We start from the raw sequence: 23,761 nt of genomic DNA, 5'->3' as shown, positions 1-23,761 counted from the left end.
GGAGAGCGGCGGGGCCCGGGGGGGAGAGCGGCGGGGGCCTCCCAAACCGCCCCGGCCATGGCCGCCGCCGCCCACTTCCTCTCAGGAGGCGCGAACCACTCCGCGCCCAGGGAGGGGAGGAAGCTGCGCTGCCGCCGCACTGCGCGCCTCCAGCAGCCCCACTCGGCACATACCAACCCCAACCCACACAGGGGTGGGTAATAAGGCCGAGCGTCCGGGCCGGCGCGTACCACCTGCTGCGCGGCTGAGGGGAGCGCGACCGCCACCTCTCGGCCTGCTTGAGAGGGCGGCGGAGAACGCGCTGAGCGCCTTCCCCCCTCTTCCTTCAGACGCCGCTGGTGCTGCCCGGCTCCTAGCGCCCCGCCCCCGGCCCACGTGAGCCGTTTCCCAGCGTCCCCTCCGCTCGGCCCCGCCGCAGCCGCTTCCCCCCGCGCCAGCTCCGCGGCCCGCCGGGCCCGCGCCCCGTCCCCCGCCGGCAGCGGCCCGATCCCGCCGGGAGGCGCCTCTGCTCGCCGCAGGCCCGGTCCGGAAAGCCGCCTTTGCTCCGCAGCTTCCCCCGGGTGCGGGGCCTCTCTCCATCCGCTTGGTCCTTGCCGCCTCCGGCGGGCGGCCGCCAGCGGCTCCCAGCGTCGACGCCAAGAGAGGCGGAGAAGAGCTCCCCGCGGCGGGGCCGGCGGCCAAGATGTCAGGTGGGGACTCGGCGGCGGCGGCGGCGACCGCCTCCCCACAGCCGCTCCCGTTCTCCTTGCCGAAGCCCCCTCCCCTCATGCAGCTGACGCCGGGGGACGCCGTCCGCCCCGTCGCCTCCGCTGCGGACCAATCGCCGAAGAGCACCCGTCTGGCGGGCCGCCCGGATTGGCCGGCTGGGAAGCCAGTCAGCCTGCTGGCCCCGCTGCTCCCGCCCCGCGGGGAGCCCGAGCCGCTCATGCCCTTTGGCCCTTCGTCGCGGCAGCCACTCAGAGGGCGGCTTCTTGGCAGGTGCAGCGGGGGCAGCCTGCTCAGCCCCTCCATGCGGCCCGGCGGCGTCGACCGGGGCTCCCTCATGGTGAGTGGGGCGGGGGGGACACCGGCTGGGCCTCGGGCCGGGACTACTTCCCCTCAGAAAGTGAGGGGCGTGGTGGATTAGAAGGGGGGTGGTCAGTAGGTCAGAGAGGTTCTCCTGCCCCTCAACTCTGCCCTGGGGAGACCACACCTGGAATATTGTGTCCAGTTGTGGCCCCTCAGTTCCAGCAGGACAGGGAACTGCTGGAGAGAGTCCAGCGCAGCCACCAAGATGCTGCAGGGAGTGGAGCATCTCCCGTGTGAGGAAAGGCTGAGGGAGCTGGGGCTCTGGAGCTGGACAAGAGGACACTGAGGGGGGACTCATTCACGGGGATCAGTATGGAAAGGGGGAGTGTCAGGAGGATGGAGCCAGGCTCTTCTGGTGACAGCCAGTGATAGGACAAGGGGCAGGGGGTATAAACTGGAACGCAGGAGGTTCCACTTAAATATGAGAAGAAACTTGTTGGGGGTGAGGGTGGCAGAGCCTGGCCCAGGCTGCCCAGGGGGGTTGTGGAGTCTCCTTCTCTGCAGACATTCCAACCCGCCTGGACACCTTCCTGTGTAACCTCAGCTGGGTGTTCCTGCTCCATGGGGGGTTGCACTGGATGAGCTTTCCAGGTCCCTTCCAGTCCCTGATGTTCTAGGATTCTGTGAAAGCAACAGAAAACACGAATGCACTTGGAACAAGGTTTTCAGGAATCGTTGCACTTGTACCTGGAGTTATTTGGGCTGCGTCGGAGGTTCCATAACAGCGAAGTTGCTACTGAGCATCTCATAAGAGTCAAGGATGTGACAGGAGTCAAGGATGTGACAGAATCCAAGTGTTACATTCAGATGTTTCAGCCCTTCCTAGTTGATATTTCTTTCTGTGAACTTTAATCACAGTGTCTTCTGGTACAAAACAATCATAGGAAAAATGTTTTTAACATCAAAAAGGAGCATTACTTCTTTTGTGCTAAGGACCCTTCTAAAATGTTTCGCCTAAGAGTAGTTTTAATGTTTATAAACTAAAGCACTTACACACGGAAATATGTTGTAAGCTTAAGTTTTGTGTTCTTCAAAGAAAAATGCTTTCCAGTGTTTGTGCTAAGATACTCTTAAAGCTGTTGCCTCTGACTGTAATAGAAAGCTCTAAACACATTATTAATTATAAATTATATTAATTAATATATTAATTATTAATTATAATAGGAAAAAATGGCCCTAACCGTTTTTGTAGTAGCAGTGTGACTGTACCGAGATTAGAACAGCAACAAGAGTCATGTTTTTGAGGAAAGTACAGAGACAGGGATGGTACTTGGTGTAGAAGCTATTTCAGACTTGGACATCAAGAGTAGAAGATATTTTGTTTCTCTGACTTGTTCCTCCGTACAGTTACAATTAACACATGCAGTAGTAGTTGCATTCCTAAATTTAGTATGATCTTCTGTGACAAGCCATAAGATGAAAGATTATGGAGGATTTTTCTCATTTGGCTGTTGGTTTTGAAATTTTAAACGGATTTGTTAGTTATGATTAACTTTGGCTCTAGAGAACCCAGAAGAGTGAGTGATCCTGCTTGTTGTTTTCACATTGTCAATCTAGAATTGCCCAAATAATTTTGAGTGCAGTGCTGAGTGTCTCTGTGTTACTAATGCTTTTGTGGGATTTAGGGCTGTTGGCTTCATGCTGATTCGTCTCCTTTGTCACTGAATTTCAGATGGGACACCCGGGAATGCCACATTATCCTCCCATGGGAATGCACCCTATGGGGCAGAGACCCCCAAATATGCCTCCAGTTCCTCACGGGATGATGCCTCAGATGATGCCCCCCATGGGAGGGCCACCAATGGGGCAGGTAAGGCAGTTTTACAAGGTTTGATTTTCCTTTCTTTTTTCCTTCCCTTTATGATGTCGGATAGTCCCTGAGGTTGGTAAGTCTCATACAGTAGCTTGCACATGGTAAGGTTAATAATTCAGGGTATTTCATGTTGCTGTTCATATCCATATAGCAACTCTTCTCATTTGTAATTGATGCACCTCATGTGGAACTTTACTTGTAAATAGCTATAGGTACAATTCTGTAATTTGCTTTTTCATAAAGCTTTTTGGTGGTTTTCTTCAGATGTTGAAGAAGTAAGGCTGTGTTACTAACACACAGAAATACAAAGTAGTTGTTCTTTTCAGAGGTAGTAGTGGTAGAGAACTTCATGTTTCTTTAATTCTTGGCTGACTCTTACATCTACACAGTTGAAAATTATAGGGAGATGCAAGGGAGGAAATAATTATTATTTGAATTTTTGTAGAATTCCTTCTTGAATCCTAGAAAGTGGTTTATGGTTCTGTGTATATACAGCTCTTGAGAGTGTCCCGACTGAAAAATAAACTTGGCCATTCAGATTGACAGGTGGGAACCTGGGTTGACAGGTAGAGTAGCCAGAATCATATCTGTGCTTTTTGCACATTTAAAGCTTTTCTATTCAGTAATCAAATTTCCATTCCTATGTGACTTCTGATTAAATTCTGAACTTCTAAAAGAAACAATTCTCTTTCTGGATATAATAAATGCTGTAGCAGTACTGCTTGTGATGGTGGTTTGCATAAGTAGAAACCGAGTGTCATCAACTAGACCAGAGGGCAAGATTAGAGCACATAGAGGATGGCAAGAAAGATTAACCCTCTGAGAAAAAGCCCACAAGGTCCTGCTGGCAACTGCTGTCTTCCTTTGCAGTACCTTGGATAGAGCATCTGTGGTTTTTGTTGGTTTTTTTAGTGGTGTATAAAGGCTTGGTAGGAATCTTCAGCTTCACTTCAGTGAAGCGTAACTTCTGCATAACTATGCCTTCAAGACTGCGAGCATAAATATTTGAGCAAAAGGTAGCTTAGCTGAGTAGCAGTTCTGTGGGATTTTTGGTCTCATTGGACCACCCAGCGAACTCGGAGACAAGTCTAGACTCAAGCTTTTCATTTCTGTAGTGTGGTGTGTCCCCACTGCCGAGTTTACACTGTTACATGGTTTAATATTGTATGTCTCTATTAAGGGCTTTTTTCAGACCTTTAAAAAAAAGAGTTCAGAATGTTTTAAAGCTTTGATGTTTAAATTTAATAGCACTCTTCATCTCAAAGTTGTTTGCAGAAATTCATTCTTTTGGTGTCTATAAAGTGTTTCTTCCTATTTGTGACATAAGAGGAAAGAGAGACAGGTTGGAAGTTGTCAAAAAATGTGAGCAGAACTAATCTCACATTCTGAATTTACCTTCATTTAGTTTGTTCTGTGTGGCCTCAGAATTTTGCAGAACTCTTTCTCCACCTTTATTGTTCCTGCTTTCATGGAGGGTTTCAGTAATAGCTTAAAATAGATCACATATCATTTGCTGCTTTCTTTTGTAAATGATCGTCTTTATTGATATTTCCTATCAGACTTTGGATTACTGTGGACATGTTATTACTAATGTCCATTTTGTAGGAGTGTAATGAAGGAAATGAGAATTCCACAACCTATCTTACTTCTTGTTGCCAAGTGCTTAAAAGGTTTTTTTGGGTTAAAGATGAGTATCAGGTAATTGCTTTTAAATAAAAAAAAAATAATCCTCGCGTTTTATGTTGAAGATTTCCTAAAATTTCTCTGATATACTATTTAATGACAGATGCCTGGAATGATGCAGTCAGTAATGCCTGGAATGATGATGTCTCACATGTCTCAAGCTGCTATGCAGCCTACGGTTCCGGTGAGTTTCACGTAACCTTTCTGGTTTTCACAATGTCTGTCTGTCAGTCGCTGTCAGTACTTCAGTATGGTTGTGCCTTTGTTTTCCTCAATTGGATTATTACAAAAGTGTTGCTAATTGAAATGAAATTTTATCTAGCTCTTGAATTGTTGTCGAAAATAAGATTTCTGCGAGAGGTAGAGCTAGTGCTGCTTGATGTCCTGTGGCTTTTCATCAGTCTTTAAGCTCTCCTCTGTAGCTGCTTCTGCTTTTCGCTTCTTGTTTCTGGCTGGATTCTGCTCCCCATAATGATTCCCCCACCCCAGCCTCCTCCCTCGGCCCTTACCACTGCTAACTCTGGCTGATTTTTCATAAAAGTTTCTGAAAGTCAGCGTGTTCGAGATCTTGAGTGAAGTTTGCTGAAATCAGTAAAGGTAGGAAGAAGTTATTTGGGTGGAAATGGAGAGGGAAGAAAGGTCTTTAATTCATCTACTAAATATGCTGTGTGTAACCAGATGTGTTAAGTGCTCCATACGCCGTCTGTATTAATGAGTGAAAAATCACAAAGATACGAAGTTTCTGCAAAATTAAAAGAGAAGAGACTGTTAGGAAGAGGATGTAATGTCGTCCTGACATGTGCTACGTGACAGAAAATTGACACCAGAGAAGGGATGTTAATTATCTTAACAGTGGAGAAAAAAACCTGAAGTTTAGTTCTTGCGCTTTATCAGACTCTAGAGAATCTGCCTGTTAGTTACGAGTTTGTTTCTCGCTGCTGTTTAATGAGATGGGAGTGAATGTTCCAGCCTTAATGTAATTAAAGTAAAAGTCAGTAACTCCTCAGGCAAATCCTTGGGCACCAACCACACTTCGTTAGTTCTTGTGCTCGTGCAGCTACTTCCTAATGCACAGAATATTTTAGAAGCTGCCAAGTAGGGAGGATATTAGTGATTTTTCCTCCATTTCCCATACAGAAGTTATCAATTTCTGACAAGTGATGCTCATGGAAAATTCTGAAAGAATTTCAGACCTTCAGAGGAAAATCTTAAAAATGCTGTGGCCAAAGAGACTTAAAAGGAGAGGGAGGGATCAACGCTAACATTTTGAGTTTTACTGTATAGTTTTGCATATTTTGGCAAGAAGGCAGATATTTTGGGTTCCTAATCCAGGATTGGGAATGATTTCTAATTGAATTCAGCCTGTGGATGTGTGATATGATGTGTGATATTTAGGAGGCAAAGCAGCCTGGCAGAGAGCTCCAGCTTTTAATGTAGCCCTTGAACTCTGGGCAGCGGCCTCAGGAGCTCAAACCCTCGGGCGGGTGGCCGAAAAGTCATTTCTCTGTCCCAGCACCATTCTTACCCCTCCCTGCTGTCGCATGTGGGCCACAGCTTGGCAAGTGTTTCAGAAACATAAGAGTCATTTTACCACTTCCTAATGTATAATAATTCGTAGATGAGTAAAAAATCATGGATTTTTCTTTTTTTGCAGCCCTGATGATTTGCTTGGTAAACTTCAAGAGTGCAATTCATAAAAATGATTATTTCAGTCAGATTAGTGCTCTTACTATATACAACAAACTAGAATGGAATTTGGAAAACACAGGCACAAGAAAATAAGTGTATCAGAACGGTTGCTTGCCCAAGACACAAATGAAACTATGGCCTTGCTTAACCAACTCTACTTATGCCCAGAGACACGTGCACACACAGAGTAGCTGAAATTTTTAATATACAGAATGTACTTTGTGTTTTGCTGATGATTCCCCTGGTTTAGTCCTATCAGACAATATCAAACAGAGCAGATCCAGTGTGATTTAATTTTTAACAAGTTTTGCTTTTTTTGCTTAAGGATTTTTTTTGCTAATAAAGTTTGTAGAAGAGGGCCGAAAGAGAAACCCTCGCAAAAGAGAAACCTGCAAGCTGTATTTTTGCTTACAGAAAAAGAAAGAAACTAGGAAAACTCTGTTTAAATTCTGTTAATCTTTTTCCTTAGTTTGAAAGAATTTCAAACAGGGTATCAGTAAGAACTTTGGTTATTTGCGAGCACTCTAATGAATGCAACACTAATCCATTCAGAGGATTATGCCACATCATTAGAAGCTTAATAAGCTACTCCAGCAAAAATTCAGAATGTAGTTTGTGGGGGTTTTTTTCCTTCCAGCTTACTCATTTAGGAGACAAAGATGGTACCGGAATGATGGCAAGGGACCCCCAGTGCACTTCAATGTATAAAGAGGAGCTTGATGTTCCTAACTGCTTATTTAAGGAGCAGTAGTAATATAATATAATAATAAAGAGGGTGATGGGAAGGTCGGAATCCATATTTAAGGTAGTAGAGCATTATGTTACCGAACGCGCTTGTTCGGATATGTTCTGTATTTACTGATGATTTAATTACAATTGCGCTCAGTACTTAAATGTCTGTTGATTGTTTCTACAGCCAGGGGTGAACAGTATGGATGCACAAGTAGGTAAGTAGAAACAATTTCTTACCATTTCCAAGTTTTTCACCAAAATTAGGTAAAGTATATATATATATATAAAAAAATCATACTTTTCTGTAAAATGTGATTTAGCATTTCAGTAACTGATATCTTCATTGATTCCCAGAATTTTTTTTTTCTTTCAAACATTAATTGGAGTCTCTATGTAGAAAAATAAAGCAGCCAAACCATTTTTGAATTATTTTTTGCAATTTTCTTTTCAGGTGTAACACCTCCTGGAACTCAGGTATGTGGAAACCAACGTTCTAGGAGATTGTAAGGCAGTGTGGTGCTGTGCGTGCATGGCTCTACAGGTTTCAAAAAGTCCTTGTATTTTTCGTCTTATATGGAGCTTTGCTTATTTGACTGTCAGCCTGTAATTAATAGTTACAGTAGGTGTGTTTTCTGTTACATTTCCACATTCCTGAGCACCAAAGTCTACTTGTTTCTAGTTCTTGTAGCACGCAGGACAGCAATAGGAGACGTTTCTGTGGTGGTTTTAGGTCTTTTTACCCTACCTGAGCAGCAAGTGGATTGTATCCTAGATACCTGTGTTACTCTAGATCTGTTTTCAGATTTAAGTCTTTGCAGGCGTTGGGCTGGATAGTCACTCGGAGTAGAGCTGGGGGTTTATTTGTACTGAAGAAGAAGGTTGTCCCTATTTCTGTCTTTTTCCTTTTGTTTTTCCTTTTTTTCCTCGTTCTGAATCAGTGACCAGTTTGTAAGCAGATTTTTATTTATGTTTGGGTAACTTTTTGCCTGTTCCATAGGAATGAATACTTTGCTTTGGCAGTTCTAATGTGTATCGCAGAGTTTGGTAGGTGGTGGTTACATCGTCCTTGCTGTTCCCCACGCGCCTGTGCTCAGCAGGAGAAGCCAGGTCAAGGTCCCTGTGATTATTGGAGCCTTTATTAACATTGTCAGCTTACCGAGGGGTTTGTTACCAAACACTTGAACAATAAAGAAAGAATAGGCTATAGAGTTACCCATGATAATTTTGAGAACATCACTGTGGTTTTTTGAAGAATATGAAGTACAAACCTGGAAGGGTTATCACCACTTCAGCAATTTTGCTGCTTATTGGTAATTTAGCATAACTCTCTTCCTACCACCCCCAGTGTCTTGACATTGTTTGAAATTTGCTTTTATTAGTGTCTCCTTCAACATTTGTGGGAACATAGCAGAATTCAGTAGCTTAATTAGGAATAAATACTGAGTATGTTGCATGGAAGGTGATTTAATGTAGGTTGAAGTTGCAAACAGGGTGGTTCTTGCAGGCCAGACTTAGCGCATGGGGTGATTTTCAATGCGCTTCCACCTTTCCAGCAGAGGGAAGTGGCTGACAGAACAGACCCGGTGCTGTATATCTCAGTATTGTAAAATATGAAATTACTTCCCTAGAAGATAGTCTAGACATTTATCTTCTTTGTTTGTAAGATGATGAACAAAATAGTTTGGCTAGGTAACTAGGAGGCAGAATCTGTAAAAATAGTCATGTGGCCTCAAAGATACTCCTTGAAGTTTTTGACTGTTCCTTCAGAATTTGGTGACCTTGTACCCAGCTTAATTATTAAATGTCAGTGAATATCAACTGTCCTCACATTTCTATGAGATTTGCATTCTAGTCATTATATCGTGCAAATCCTCATTTCTGAGAGTTTATATAAGCAGTAGGAAGGTGCTCCTGAGTTCACTCTAAACTCTTGAGGTCAGATTCTTCTCGAAAGAAGTTTTTCTTAGTTTTGGAAACACACCGGGGCTTTCACTTGCAGTTGTTAGGGTGCGATCACTTTCGCTTTCTTTTCTGATGGTAATGGGCCGCCTTGGGTTGCTGAATGGGGGAGTGAGACTCTAAATAGCTCTTGTCACAAAGAAGTAGTTTCTTGAAAACAATGCTGACTTGAATGTGTTTAGGTTTTGGCTTGCTGTCTTTGCTTTGCCACTGAATGTCTTAGTACGTTTAATACACACGTTGAAATGAAAAAGAAATATTAACCAGAATGTCTTTTCAGAGCTCTGTTTTGTTTCACCCTCAGACAACACATCCTGTGGTTTGTGCAGCCCAGCAAACTGCCACAACCAACAGTTCTGCTACTGAAGACCACTCCAAACAGGTTTATCTGCTTTCCACTTGTGTTTAACTTGATTGTGGCTTTCGGCAGCACCTGAGTTGGCAATTACTCATCATTAATATCTTTTCTTTTTCCTAGAAATCCACATGGACAGAGCACAAATCACCTGATGGAAGAACGTATTACTATAATACTGAAACGAAGCAGTCGACGTGGGAAAAGCCAGATGATCTCAAAACACCAGCTGAGGTAAACTGAATGCAGATGGAGATGACTGTTCTGTGTGAGTTGGTGTGAGCGCAAGAATTGGGTGGCTCAGCCGCCGTGCAGGAGGGTAGCTATGCCAAGAGATATTTTTCCAATGAGAACAAACTCTTAAAATAAGAAAGATGCAAAAATGCGTATATTTCACACTTTACATTGGTAGAGCTCAAGGCTGTAAAATGGACAAAACCATATTCCTCAAGTTTTAGATACATTTTCTGTGTTAAGATGATGGCATTCTTCAATATTTAGATAAGTAATGTGTTTACTTATTGCTAGGGAGGATTTTCCTTGGAAAGTATATGCCTTATATTCATTGATCCTTAAGTTATTTCTTGGTGTTGTATTTGTGGCTCACTTCTAGCTATCCTTTCAGTTTTAAAACATCATCATAACTTTGATTTTATGTTTTGTTTTGTTTTTCTGTCCATTAGCAATTGTTGTCTAAGTGTCCCTGGAAAGAGTATAAATCCGATTCTGGAAAGCCCTACTATTATAATTCCCAAACAAAGGAATCGCGCTGGGCAAAACCCAAAGAGCTGGAGGATCTCGAAGGTAACGTTGAGAAAAATGCGTAGGGAGGGTGGGAGCGAGTTGTAAGCTCTGCTGATGTGTGACTCTGTGCAAAAACGTTCCATCGTACCTTTCGTTCCTCCTTCTGTGGCAGCGGCATCAGGTCCCGCTCATGTCCCCAAACAAGGACTGAATTGGGGTGTAACAGGCTTGCTTCATTTTAGGGCTGTTGCAGGATTTGACTCTTCGCCGCCCATCCTTTGGAAACCTGCAGGAACTTAGTAGCAGTTTTAAAAGGCTTCAGGCTGATGGAGGAAAATGAGAGGCAGAGGGGCGACTGGAATTCATCTACACTTTTGATTTTTGACAAAAATTATTTTGATCAACTATGACGTGGCAAAAATATTAATAATTTTCTTCATGCCCTTCTGTTTGATAAAGGCAGCGTCTCCTTTTGTACAGTCATCATATGATGCTGTGCTCCCGTTGTTCACTTTTAGCACAGTTTTGCTTGGTATTGTAATAAGGGAAATAAGATCTTGATGAAAAATCTACAAAATGAGCTGGGCTGAGAAATGAGTCTTTAAAAAAGTACTATGAAGAGTGAGCTTCAGTGACAGAATAAAGAAGGAAAGACCTGTTTCAGTAAACCTGACTTTATCTGTTTTTTTTAAAGCTGAAATAATTCATTTAGACCAATAAGTCATTTTTACATACCCTAGTCTGGATTTAATGGGATTTCCAAATTTTGTTTTAGTCTGAATTGGTGTCAGTCTTTCAAGGGCACAAATATTAAAGTTATTGATAGTAGCACAAACATTTAAAGCTGTGCTTTTATTAAATCATGTCAACAGTAACTTTTCACCATGTATAAACTATTTTTGAAGCTCTATTTTGATTGTTTTTCCTCTTTCTCCTCTAGCAATGATTAAAGCTGAAGAGAACAGGTATGTTTTTAATGATACGCTAATGCTTTTTACATTCGGCTGCCTGTTATTTCTTAAAAATGGAATCTAGTCCTTGAATCTGAAAACATTCTCCTTGCACCTTTTCATTCCAAATAGTGCCTTAATATATAAAAACTCGATATATTCTAGATTTCTTTTTAACTGAAGTGCCTGATCGACGTAGATACAGTTTCAATAAAGTATTTCCTTTCTCTGGGCTGAGATTGGTTTGTGTTCTGAGATACAATCTCTGTAACTAGTCCTAAAGCCTCTCATTTCGTACTTCATTAACTTATTTAAACTACACATTTCCCTAAACCCTTAAGTTGTCCTGTGCTCGTATGTAACTTTTCCTGTTTTTTTTTTTATACCTATAGCATAAAGCCCGAAGAATCGACTCCAGCAACATCTGCTCCAGCTGCGGCAGCAGAAGCAGCGAACGCAACCAGCACAGCCACGGCTGCTGCCGAAACCGCCGCGGCCAGCGCTGCCACCGCTACTGCAGCAACAGCAGCGCCCGAAGCAGAATCTGCCGCGGCTGCTTCTGGGACAGAAGCCGAGGCCACGGGCACGGCCGCGGCCGAGGAGCCGGGCCAGGCAGCGGCTGCGCCCGCCGCGCAGGAGCAGAGCGGAGAAGCTGCTGCCGGCGCGGCCGACGACTCCTCCAAGCAGGAGGCTTCAGCAGAGTGAGTCGATTTACAGAGCCTGGGGCTTTGCTGCAGTTTTGTGTAATATTTCTTGTAGAATCTGGTTATCTTCAGTTATAGGTGGCCAGGCTGCTTTGACAGCCATTTCTTTGATGAAAAGTGAGTGTGAATCAGTGGCAGCCGAGGAGCATGAGTAAGAAAGGGAGGAAGGAGTGTTAAATTGTTAAATCTATTTTTAGAAAAATTAGCATCCCTCCACCAAAATTCTTAAACCACCACTTGTGCCACAAACACTTCATAAATTTTCAAGGGCTGTAAGAGTTTCCTGGGGTAACATGATGTGCTTACCCTGCATGTTTCCTCTTGCACAGAGTTGTGCAATTCGCTATCGTTGGAAGAAAATGCAATGCTAAAAGATCTTTATCTGTTCCACCACAAATGAGTTCCTTGGGTGGAGAATTGATTATGTGGAGAATTATAGATTATGATTCTTATCATTCAAAGACACAGTTGGGATTATAGCCATCAGGAGATAATTAAGAGCAAGAGGCATATTTTTAGGCACTCCCTTTTATTTTTTTGTATCGTATATATAAATATTCCTGCTAATTTCAGCATTATATGTTTATGAATAATTTCTAGGTAACTTGAGCAGGTAGCCAATTGCATAAGTGATAATACTTTTCTGAAATACTTTGCTTTTTCTGATCAGCTGTGTATGGTATCTGTAAGGAAGTATCTTGTATGAACTGTGGTGTTTATCATGTGTAGCATTATTATTTTGAATTGATATTTAAAATACTCGTTCTATCTGCTTGTGGTGGTTCATGACTCTCCAGTGGCCTAACTTAGAGAAAAAAGCTTAAATAATGAAATCACTGATTTTTGTATATAGTGCTGCTTCAAAGAAAGAGGACGACGATGCTCAACCGGTTAAAAAAACCTACACATGGAACACAAAGGAAGAAGCAAAGCAAGCGTTTAAAGAGCTCTTAAAAGAAAAGGTATTTCAGCCAACTGTTCTTCATGCTCTATGGAACTTCAAAAACTGCATTTGCCAGAAATTGCTGGCCTTTTGTTTTTGTGAAGAATTTCTAGTGTTATGGAAAAGGACTTCTGTACCAGACTAGAAATGAGGGAAGAGAATAGTACAGTGAAAACAATGCACGGTTTAAACTTCTTTCTAGCTCTTTGGGTGATTGCGGAGGGCTTGAGTTTTCATCAGGGCTCTCTGTTCAGGTTTTTTCCCCGCTATGAAGTAGTAATTCTAAAAGTGTATTGAAGTGGTGTAGAAATGATGGCTGCCAGTGTTTTTGGCTGGCAGTGAGGTACCTTTCTAATAAAAGTGTGGCCTGATCATCTGAGCCCTCCGTGTTTTATCTGTTTTAAAGGTGGAGTTGAAGTCAGAGTGAAACGAGACTGGCCTTGGTTTTCCCTCAGTGTATGAGATCTGTTTGTGTTTTGTGTAGTGGGTCAACATAGTTGTATAGTAGACAAACTTCCAGAAGAATTTATGGTAGAAATGGCAATAATCCCAGCAGTACTTTGTTTCATTTCCCATGTTAACTGTTAATACTTTAAAAAAAGAATTGTGACAAAGAATGTTGTCTCAACGTTGAAAGTAGTGCTTTTTATTTTTTTCTAAGGGCTATTTTTTAAGGAATCTGTCATTGTTTGATGTTGGTTCCATATCTAATTAGTTAATGATTTAATGTCTTCACAGCGAGTACCATCCAATGCTTCTTGGGAGCAAGCTATGAAAATGATCATTAATGATCCTAGATACAGGTACTGCCTGATTCTTTCCTCATTACATTTCTACAGAAATGAGTATTTTAGGTAGTTTGACTTTACTGATGTAACTTTCCATTGTTTTAATAGATAGTTGTGCATTTGTGAATGTGTACCGTTGTCAGGGAACTGGGTTCCTTTACTACATAAAGAAATACAAGTCCTAGGCTTAATTTTTCATTTGGAAAAGTTGTGGCAGTTGGTGGGTGTATTTTATGCTATTTATGTTATTTTCTTGGGAAAAAACACACACTTGCCATGACGGAGCTGAAGACTTTCTAGGTGACTTTTTGTAATGAATGGCAGACAAGTGGTTGAAATAGATGATCAAATTAGTATTGTCATGTGAAATGTGTAAGTGCAACCTGATCTTCCATTAATCCTGAGGGAGAGACAGCGTGATGATTGACCATTTACATTATGTTTCATTTTGTCTCAAAAGTCTGGATTATTCAAATCTCTTGTTATCTTCTGGTTCTTTGGCTTTATTTTCCTAATCTAATTCTTTGTATATAACTGACACGGTTGTTTTCTTTTTCTTTGATATGAAGTGCTTTGGCAAAATTAAGTGAAAAGAAGCAAGCCTTTAATGCTTACAAAGTTCAAACAGAAAAAGAAGAGAAAGAAGAAGCAAGATCAAAGTACAAAGAAGCTAAAGAATCCTTCCAGCGTTTTCTTGAGAACCATGAAAAAATGACATCCACAACAAGATACAAGTAAGAGCCATCTTAAATGAACTTCCAGTCAAGTTAATAACCAGCTCTTGGTGGACACGCTCAGCCTGGAAAAGCCTGGAACTAAAATTGTACAGGAACACAAATATCCGTGTTTTCACAGACCACAGCAAAACAAACTAACAAACCGACCTCAAATGGGTGGTGTGCTGATGGTTCGCACTTCTAGTAAGGAGAAACATAAGATAACCCAGAGAGGAGTTTTATATTACATCTACCATTAAGAACAAAGCAGTTCTGGTTAGCTTGTTCGTGGAAACTCCTGCCCAAAGGGAGGTGTATCTGATAAGCTGCTTGTTGAAAATTGCCTAGATCTGATTTCATATAATATTTGCTAGAACAGTGACCTCAACATGCACTGGCCCTCAGATAGAAATGCTCATGTAATGCGCTGCAGGTGAACTTGCACTTGTATGGAGAGGAATGTATAGTGGCATCAGCTTTAGGTTTATTCACCGTTTCCTTTGGTTTATAAGGGTTAGAAGCTGTCACAGAAAAAGTTGCCTGAGAGAGAAGATCAGGGAGATAACATAGAAAAGCATTACTGCTCATAAAGAGTTCCTTTAACATTATTGTAAGCCAATGGGACTATTTAAGTTGATGTTCACTAGTAAATGATTGTAAACTATTTCTTGTTCTGTACAGAAAAGCTGAACAAATGTTTGGGGAGATGGAGGTCTGGAATGCAATATCTGAGCGTGATCGTCTTGAAATTTATGAAGATGTCTTGTTTTTTCTGTCTAAGAAAGAGAAGGTAACTTGCTTTCAAACCTCTTTTTTCACTTGATATCTGTAAATCAGGGACAGGCGAAACGCAAACAGAAGGGGAGGAACCTGTAGGAAAGGTGTGGAGAACCAAATTAAATTGTTGCAGCTGCTGTGAGCCATATACTGCTCACAGGTACAGGTCAGGTTACTCCCTCTCCCAAAGGAGTGAGAGAGAAGAGAACAGAAGGAGATGAGGTTTATTAATGATGAGAAGCTGTAGAGAGGGGACCCTTCAGTTTAGAAAGATGTGATGGAAGGAAGCAAATGAAAAACGCACTGGTGGAACTCTTCAAAACCCCTGATCTCATCCTGTATGGCAGATGCAACAGCAGCTCTTCATGAGCTCTTTCCATCCATCGGGAGCAGTCAGAGATAACGGTACTGAAATGGTTTATCTGTAGATGCAAGAGATAATAGTGTGTACAAAATTGTAGATGGGTCCAAATTGTATCGTGTTGCTTTGCTTGCGGATGAAAGGCTAATTCTGTGTTTTCTTGGAGAGCATGTTTGAGGGGCCGTGTATTTTTGTCTATACAACTTCACATTTTTTAAAAAATGCATTTTTTCTCTTCAGGAACAAGCCAAACAGTTACGAAAGCGGAATTGGGAAGCTTTGAAGAACATCCTAGATAACATGGCTAATGTCACTTACTGCACTACCTGGTCAGAGGCTCAGCAGTATCTGATGGACAATCCCACATTTGCAGAAGATGAGGAACTTCAGAGTATGTAGAGGATGTGTGTTTCTTTTGGAAGAGGGAATGGATTTGTCTTGGGCAGTGAGGACTCCTGACTGGGCACAATTCGTTCTTGCCCCGTCCAGGCAAAGGAGCCTGTATCGTTTGGGTCCTAGCAAACAGATGGCAGCATCCTTGCATCTGGTCTGTGTTTTTAAGATATTAAATATTTTAAGATATTAATACCTGTGGCCAATGTGGGGAGACACACAAGTTCTCATCCACAGCGCTGTTCTCACGAAGGTTTCTGTGCTCTGTATCGGCAACGATAATTGATCCGTGTTGGGGAGGTTGGTTCTTGCTGCCATGCAGGTCTTCATAGATTTTCATGCTCAGTCGAAACTTCCGCTCAACTGGCAACTGTTAGAGTAATAAACTTACTATGGGAAGAAATACCTGATTTTCACTCTTGCTGTCTGTTGCTAGACATGGATAAGGAGGATGCGCTGATCTGCTTTGAGGAACATATCAGGGCGCTGGAGAAAGAGGAGGAAGAGGAAAAACAGAAAAGTTTGCTTAGAGAAAGAAGGCGGCAGCGTAAAAACAGAGAATCTTTTCAGGTTGGTGGAGTTTCTTTTTCTGCCCTAGACGTGCCATGTGATTAGATATTCTGTGTGTTTTCTTTGGGGAGGCTAATGGGTGCGTCTAATGTGTCCATTATCGGCGTTCGTGGTGTTTGTCTGCGGTGCAATGCAGCTGTTTGCCAGCAAACTGCAGGAGTAGGGGAAAGTGGCAGGAAATGGATTTGAATGGAAAGGAAACGCAGTTGGAACATTGTAAATGGCGGGGAAAGGAGGAAGAAATGATGATGGAAAAAGATGGTTTTTCAATTGCAGTTTAGCAAAAATGGAATTCCAATTATTAAGAGTATCGATTCCAGCTGATCGCCAAGTAAAGGTGTGATGAGTGACTATGAACTTCCATTCCACTTCTGGTTTGTAGCTGTTTCTAGATGAACTGCACGAGCACGGCCAGTTACATTCGATGTCCTCGTGGATGGAGTTGTACCCCACCATCAGCTCCGACATCAGATTCACCAACATGCTTGGCCAGCCTGGTAAGGATCCTGGCTGGGGCTTGGGGCAGGACGGAGCAGGGTTATTTGTATATTTTCTGAATGTTTGAAAAAATGCAGCTCTTTTATTAGAGCTAGCTTTTGACTTATCTAGTTTTTTCATCAGGATCAACAGCACTTGATCTTTTCAAGTTCTATGTTGAAGACTTGAAAGCACGTTACCATGATGAGAAGAAGATAATAAAAGATATCTTAAAGGTGAGAGGGGAAAAAACTCCATTGTGTGCCTGCTTCTTTTCTTGCCAAATGTATCTTTCCAGTGAACTTTTTGCTACTGGGAGATGGGATTTCACATCGTGTTAATGTCACGTGCGTGAAGTGAGAGTTTCTGGCAGACCTGATGCTCAAAAAGCCATTTCCTTACAGGATAAAGGGTTCGTGGTTGAAGTGAATACTTCTTTTGAAGATTTCGTTACGGTCATCAGTTCAACTAAAAGAGCTACTACTTTAGATGCAGGAAATATCAAGCTGGCTTTCAACAGTGTAAGTATTATTACATAGGTATGTTCAAAAAATTACAATGTGAAGAACAAGAATCAGCACCTATTTTCACTGTGTTGCTATGAATATTAGAGAAACGCTGCGCTTTATAGTTGCTTGTCCTGACAGCAGTTCCCAAAATAAAAGATTGCAGAGCTGTATCTTTATTCAGGCCATAAATATTTCAACTTGAGAAGTTCTGTGGTAGGAATTAAGTGATGTTCTCTCATTTTTACGTAACTTTTCTCATGAGGGGTTTTCTGTGTGTGTCTTTCTGTAGTTCTGGCTTGCGTGATGTATTAACTCTATTTTAGATTCTGTTTGAGAAACAGCAGTTGCACACCATAAAAATAAGTAACTGGTTAATTTTCCTGTATGCCCAAGTGCCTAATAGAAAACCCTAAAGGTGAACTGTCACTGAGCTTGCCAAACATTGCATTAAACTGAATTCTTAGTCTTGCATTTTGATAAATTTCAAATAATCTTCCAACTTTTGTTTGATGCAGCTGCTAGAAAAGGCAGAAGCTCGTGAGAGAGAGAGGGAAAAGGAGGAAGCGCGCAAGATGAAGCGGAAAGAGTCGGCCTTCAAGAGCATGTTGAAGCAAGCGACGCCTCCCATCGAGCTGGACGCCGTCTGGGAAGACGTATGTACCCTCAGTCCCAAAGCATTTCCACATGGAGTTAACGGGCTGCTGCTTGCCAATACTTTGATCAGGAGGTGGAGATTCTCTAAGCTCTTTCTGTTTTTGTAACTTCCACCATAAAAATTGTCCTGTCATTTCTTCGGGAAAATTTGAAATTTGATGTGAATAAGTTCATTCTGTTGATACTTCCGTTTCAATAGAATTTAAAACAAAAACAACCCTAAATCCAAACAAAGAAAACAACCCCCAAAAAAACTAACCACACCAAGCCCCCAAACTTAATTTAACTGGAGATCAAGCACTGTGCTTAGTGAAAGGTCCATAACTTTTTTCTGGTAAGAGAGACTTGGAGAGGAAATGTTCCTAAAGGTTCTTTTTTTATAGAAATACAGGATTTGAGAAGCTTGTGTGGCTTAAATGGCAGATGTAGGAAAATGCGGTTGGTTCTGCTGCCTCCATCGGTTCCAGTTTGGCTGAAGCCCACTTTGGTTGTGAAGTGGTCAAAAAACCCCACCACATTCAGCCTTGTAACAGTACAATGGCTTTTCCAACCAGTGCAATCACGTCTCTTTTGGATTATTTTTATTTCTGAATGTCTGTATTTCGTATTAGCATTTTGTTGCTATTTTGTTTTGCAGATCAGAGATCGATTTGTGAAGGAACCAGCATTTGAAGACATCACGCTGGAGTCGGAAAGAAAAAGAATATTTAAAGATTTCATGCATGTGTTGGAGGTAATTCTGACTTCATTTTTTCCTGATTAAAGAAGATATAAACAAGTTCTTAGTTGTTGGGCTCTTCAATAGTGTGGGAAGGGAGGTGGGTTGAACAGAATCCTGATTCCGGTCCCAGTGGACATGGTGCGTTATGTGAAAGTAATGGATATTAAAACCTGGCCTTGGAAATAAGGAACTGAAGAAAACGTTACAATTATTTGGTATTAGAAACATAGATGTTCCTTTGATCTGCTTCCCTAAAAGAATTGTTGGAAGTTAATTTAGTATCAAAATTTCCTGGTTTATTTTAGAAAAGTGGTTTCTTGCTGTGATTTTTTACAAAAAGTGATGAAACTTGTGCAGTATTTTGTTCACTACAAATCCAGAACTTCAAGAAGGTGCCACGCTCTGCAGGTGAACTTTTCCCCCCACGGAAGCCAATTTTAGTGTGATGTAGTTTAGTATTATTGTTAAGTTCTGGATGGGCCGCAGTAAGAGTTCAGCTGCAGAAGCTGAGACAAGTCGTTCTTGTGGAGTAAGGCGCTGCTTTGCCTACCTAATGTGAGATTTGATTTTTGCAACACATGCTCTTTGGGGTTTTTGTTTCATTTTCTGAAGTTTGTAACTTCAGAACTTCAAACTTGGCCAGGAAGGTACACGGCCCATTCTGGGCCATCCTGAGCAGGGGCTTTCATTGGAAGCATTGAAACAGGGATCCAGGTAACAGAAACTTTGTGCGTGCACACCTAACGTCATTTCCTCCTTATTACAAGCCAAACATGGCAATACTGGTAGCTGTTTATGGGTTTTAACACAATAAATACTTGATTCTATTTTTTTTTAAGCGCTGCTAGCCATAGATGCCTTGTGGGTGTTGAGAAACATCATCACTCTTTCTTGCCGTGTCCTACAGACCCATTATAACATTTGCCTTCTCTTGTACTCCAGCACGAGTGTCAGCATCACCATTCAAAGAACAAGAAACATTCTAAGAAGTCTAAAAAACACCACAGGAAGCGTTCTCGGTCTCGTTCGGTAAGGTGTTCCGTGTCCTCAAAGCTGCCCCTGTCACCCCGCGCCGTGCTGTCGTCTCGCTGAGCACGTCCTTTGTGTCCCCAGGGCTCGGAGTCCGAGGACGATGACAGCCATTCGAAGAAGAAACGACAGCGCTCGGAATCCAGATCGGTTTCCGAGCGTTCGTCCAGCGCAGAATCTGGTATGAGATTGGTTTGGTTTTGAATCAGAGTTCCTGTTTCATTGCTGGGTGTTGATAATCGTATTGAGGTGTTTTTGTCTCACCGTGTGTTTGCAGAGAGAAGCTACAAGAAGTCAAAAAAACACAAGAAAAAGAGCAAGAAGAGAAGACATAAGTCGGTGAGTGCAGTTGACTTTTGGGTCAGCTCATGTACACAGTTTCTTTGATCCTTTCTGGGGATTGTTCACCATCCAGCTGCCTTTGTCACAGCAACTGCGTGAAACCAGCCCACAGCAGAATAACTTTGTTATATATACCTTAATATTGAACTGTTTAAGACCGATAAATTTGGGGGTTTTAACCACAACCACGCAAGCAGATGTGAAGGGCTGTACCGGTAGCCTGGTGTTTGTTGTTGGCATTCACTTTGACTCTGGAGAGCTGGGAAGGATCCCAGCGCCTCTTCCTTTACGCTGAGCATCGTCCCTTCCGTCTGCTCGCGTGTCGGGTTGCATTATATATCGATAGCTCTGATATCGAACGTACCCAAGCATCCAAAGGACCGAAAGAGCAGGAAGGAGCTTCACTCCATGTCAGAGGCAAAGAGAAGTTTTTGTCCTGGGTAAAGAAAGAAACTTGGGTTTCTGAACTTGTGTTGGCTGCAGGACTCTTCCAAACCAATGTATTCTTTTGTTTCTGTAATTTGTGAGGGGTCAGTTGTGCCCTTCAGTGCACAGTGTTCACCAAGGGGGGAATATTAATTGTTAAACAGGCTCACATAAGCTTAGCAACACAAGGATGAAATGTGGATTAAAAACACAGTCATACCACCCAGTCTGTCCCATGGTGAGTGACAGTCCAAGACAAGCCCAGCAGCTGCGGAGCGATGAGTAACGGGAAAATAGTCTCTAAGTTAATATCTAATGTATTTAATATTAATCTTTAATACTTCCCCCATTATTTACACAGGATTCACCAGACTCTGATATCGAACGAGAAAAAGACAAAAAGGACAGGGAGAGTGAAAAGGACAGAGCTAGACAGAGATCCGAGTCAAAACATAAATCTCCTACTAAAAAGAGACCTGGAAAAGATTCTGTAAGTGTTCGTGTTCCCTTTTATCTGACGTTTTGGACTTTATGTACCAGTGGGATGCTCTAGTGTAGTGTTCAGGCTTTACGGGTTGACTTTGAGGTGCTAAAGCTTAATTCATGTTTCATTTATAGATAAAAAGGACCAAATGTTCAAGCAGAGCTTAATCACGCAGATCCTATTCCTTCATTTAGTGTCTTTTTTTAATGGATGTGTGAAATTACTATTTGATTAAGCACTATTTGTTGCTTGTTGGTGTAAGGTGCGAATAAGGCACATTATTTCCTAGACAGTACCGAAGCTTGGGCCGTACTGCCACAAAGCTTTTGTGACTAAACCACTCTTGCTTTTTGCATCTGATTGGCCAGACTGATCTCGACAGAGATGAGTGCGGGTGGTGAAACAGCTGAGGGCACCTGCCTGCCAGGATTTTAATGGTTGCAGCGCTGGGCTGGCGCTGGAGGGAAATGGTGGAGCAGAGTTCCGCAACTGTGGCATTTGTGGCGCTGGGAGGGGCGGTGGGAGCGGGGCTGCCGGCCTCGCTGCCCGGGCAGGTGCACAACAGCGTTTGCAAAGATGCGGACGAGCGTTTGAATGGAAAACACCAACTTGGGTCAGCACCTTTGGGGGTCTGTTCAGGGGGAATTACACACCTGGCTCTGGTGACTCACATGGCGGTGTCCCCATAACCCGCCCACCGGGGGAGACAGGAGGGCGCGTGTCTGCTTTTGTATCATCTTCAAAAAAGCTGCTTTGGCCTCCGGCTGCTTTTCAACAACCCAAATCTGAGGCCAAATGCCGCATCTTCTGTCACGAAGGTGAACTTGGGTGCGATTGAGCAGCCGCAGGAGCTCGACCGGGCTGGCAGCCCCTCTGCCCTCCCACCCTCAGCCTGGCCGCTGTCTGTCTGTCTGGGCGCTGTCTGTCTGGGCGCTGTCTGTCTGTCTGTCTGGGCGCTATCTGTCTGTCTGGGCGCTGTCTGTCAGTCCATGCTGAGGGCCGTGCCGCCAGGAGCCCCCGCAGCACGGCAGCCCCGCTAACCGTGCGTCTCTCGGCAGGGGAACTGGGACACGTCGGGCAGCGAGCTGAGCGAAGGGGAGCTGGAAAAGCAGAGGAGGACGCTTTTGGAACAACTGGATGAAGATCAATGAGAACATTATTTATACCAAATATGTTTACATTGTGGCATAATAAAAGAAACCAATGTCTAATTCAGGACGTGGGTTCCGATATCCTGAGTTCCATTGTTGAAATGACAGTGGGGTTTTTAATTTGACCAGATAAATACATTCAAGTACCGTTGTTAGGGGCCTGGCAACACATGTGGAGCGCGGAGCGGGGTCTGTCCCGACCCCGCGCTCCCTGAGCCCCACAGGGTTGGACCTTTCTAGCAAAGCCTCTCACACACGGCCCTTCCTAGAAAGGTAGGAACTGCTTTTCCTGGCCGGTGTAAGCAGATACAATTTCATTTGTAGAAAGAGATTCTTAATATAGTTTCTTGTGGTTTAATTTCTTCTATGGATTTTATTTTGGAGAGGGGAGGGCAATGGAAGGGGAGCAGTGAAGCCATTTCTCGATCTGAATCGCAAAAAATAAGTCAGATATTGGAGTTGCTCTTTGTGAAACGAGTCACTGGCCAAACCCACGTTAAGCTTTTGTGCAAAGACCCGATTCCCGGCTGAGCCCGTGTCTGAACCGCGGCTCGGGGACACGGTCACTGCGCGTTCCCTGCGGTGGGCGGGAAGGTGCCGGCCCCTCGCTGCCCGGCCCAGCGCCCGCTGCTCCCGACCCCCCAGCAGCTCCGGCTGCTACTTCAGCGCTTATCTCCCCGCTAAGGAAACTTTAAAACCCGTATTGTAAATGGATTTCCATGTGTTGCCTTAAGAACCCGCTGAAGAATGTGCGGTGGCGCCGCGGCCCCGTCCGGGCGCGGGCGAAGCTGCGGCCCCGCTGCTCCTCGGTGGGGTCTCTGGCCGCTGGGTTTGGGATGTTCTGAAACCGCTCTGACTGCTGGGAATATTTTTGTACATTTTTATCAATTATTAAACCTTGTCTTCTAGCGTCTACTAGTATTTATTTCTCCTTTTAAATGGCTCTGGTGAATAATGACCAACTTGGCATTGTTGGATTTAACCAACACAAATGATATGAAGATGATCTTTAGAGTTCAGCGCCCTTTCTATGGCTATTTTTTCACCATACATGGCAGCTGTTTTTAGTGTGTAAATCCCCCAAAAGCATCATTTTCTGGCTGGGGTGGTTATGTGATTCAGACTCATTTTTTGGGCCACTATTTGAGATTGAGATGGGTCATTTGAAATACAAACTGCTGGCTCAGCAGGACCCAAGGAGGTTTTTCACCGACCTGATGGACACTGTTCCTCCCAATGGGTTCCACAGGGAGTAACCGCTCATCACCTGCTCCCTGCCCGTCCCTCTGGGGTAAAAACACCCCAGTTTGGTCAAAGGGGACGTGTAGGAATGAATTCTCTGTATCCTGTGGCGCGTTGTCTCAGGATTGGGGAAGGTGGCGGCTGCTTTGGCAGCGGTTTCATCCCTCTCTGCTCTCCCCAGTGCAGCAGGACGGGAGCTGCTGCTCCCAGGAGTAGCTACAATCAGCTGGACACTTCAACACATACTTTACTAACCTTGTAAACTCCCTTTCCTGCATTTATATTTAAAAAGGGCAATGTGTAAGCAGAGCAGCAAGTGGCGAACAGACCACAGCGAAAAAGGGGGGTTCCCTGTGTCCTGGGGCGGTGCGATTGGACAGGGTTAGAACTTACCTACAACGTTCGTTATTGCCTTGCATCAGAAAAAAAGCCCCATTTCTAAGGAACTAGTACTTTTTAAAGCTTTGCATTTAGTTTGCCA

General features: G+C 43.3%; 1 protein-coding gene across 4 annotated transcripts; it reads left to right on the top strand.

The window, feature by feature from the left end:
• Window positions 1–380: 380 nt before the first annotated feature.
• On the top strand, window positions 381–22,951 carry PRPF40A (pre-mRNA processing factor 40 homolog A). Of its 4 annotated transcripts, none has more exons than XM_082057311.1 (26): window positions 381–1,045; window positions 2,741–2,878; window positions 4,668–4,748; window positions 7,170–7,200; window positions 7,437–7,459; window positions 9,225–9,326; window positions 9,423–9,533; window positions 9,983–10,103; window positions 10,984–11,008; window positions 11,386–11,694; window positions 12,551–12,659; window positions 13,379–13,443; window positions 13,998–14,162; window positions 14,826–14,934; window positions 15,523–15,673; window positions 16,112–16,245; window positions 16,628–16,742; window positions 16,855–16,958; window positions 17,127–17,243; window positions 17,747–17,884; window positions 18,523–18,618; window positions 19,549–19,635; window positions 19,720–19,816; window positions 19,913–19,974; window positions 20,765–20,893; window positions 21,946–22,951. In XM_082057311.1, exons 1-26 carry the CDS (start codon window positions 683–685, stop codon window positions 22,036–22,038), a joined length of 3,075 nt encoding a protein of 1,024 aa, XP_081913437.1. In that variant the 5' UTR covers window positions 381–682; the 3' UTR covers window positions 22,039–22,951. The 4 variants fall into 4 exon arrangements, with proteins under 4 accessions (XP_081913437.1, XP_081913440.1, XP_081913439.1 ...); XM_082057314.1 differs by having other exon boundaries at window positions 382–1,045; window positions 9,249–9,326; window positions 16,867–16,958; XM_082057313.1 differs by having other exon boundaries at window positions 382–1,045; window positions 9,249–9,326.
• The last annotated feature ends 810 nt before the right edge of the window (window positions 22,952–23,761 follow it).

The sequence above is a fragment of the Streptopelia decaocto genome (genome assembly GCF_964273445.1).
Source record: "Streptopelia decaocto genome assembly, chromosome: 6".
Classification (NCBI taxonomy): Eukaryota; Metazoa; Chordata; class Aves; order Columbiformes; family Columbidae; genus Streptopelia; species Streptopelia decaocto.
This window is presented reverse-complemented; position numbering and strand designations above follow the sequence as displayed.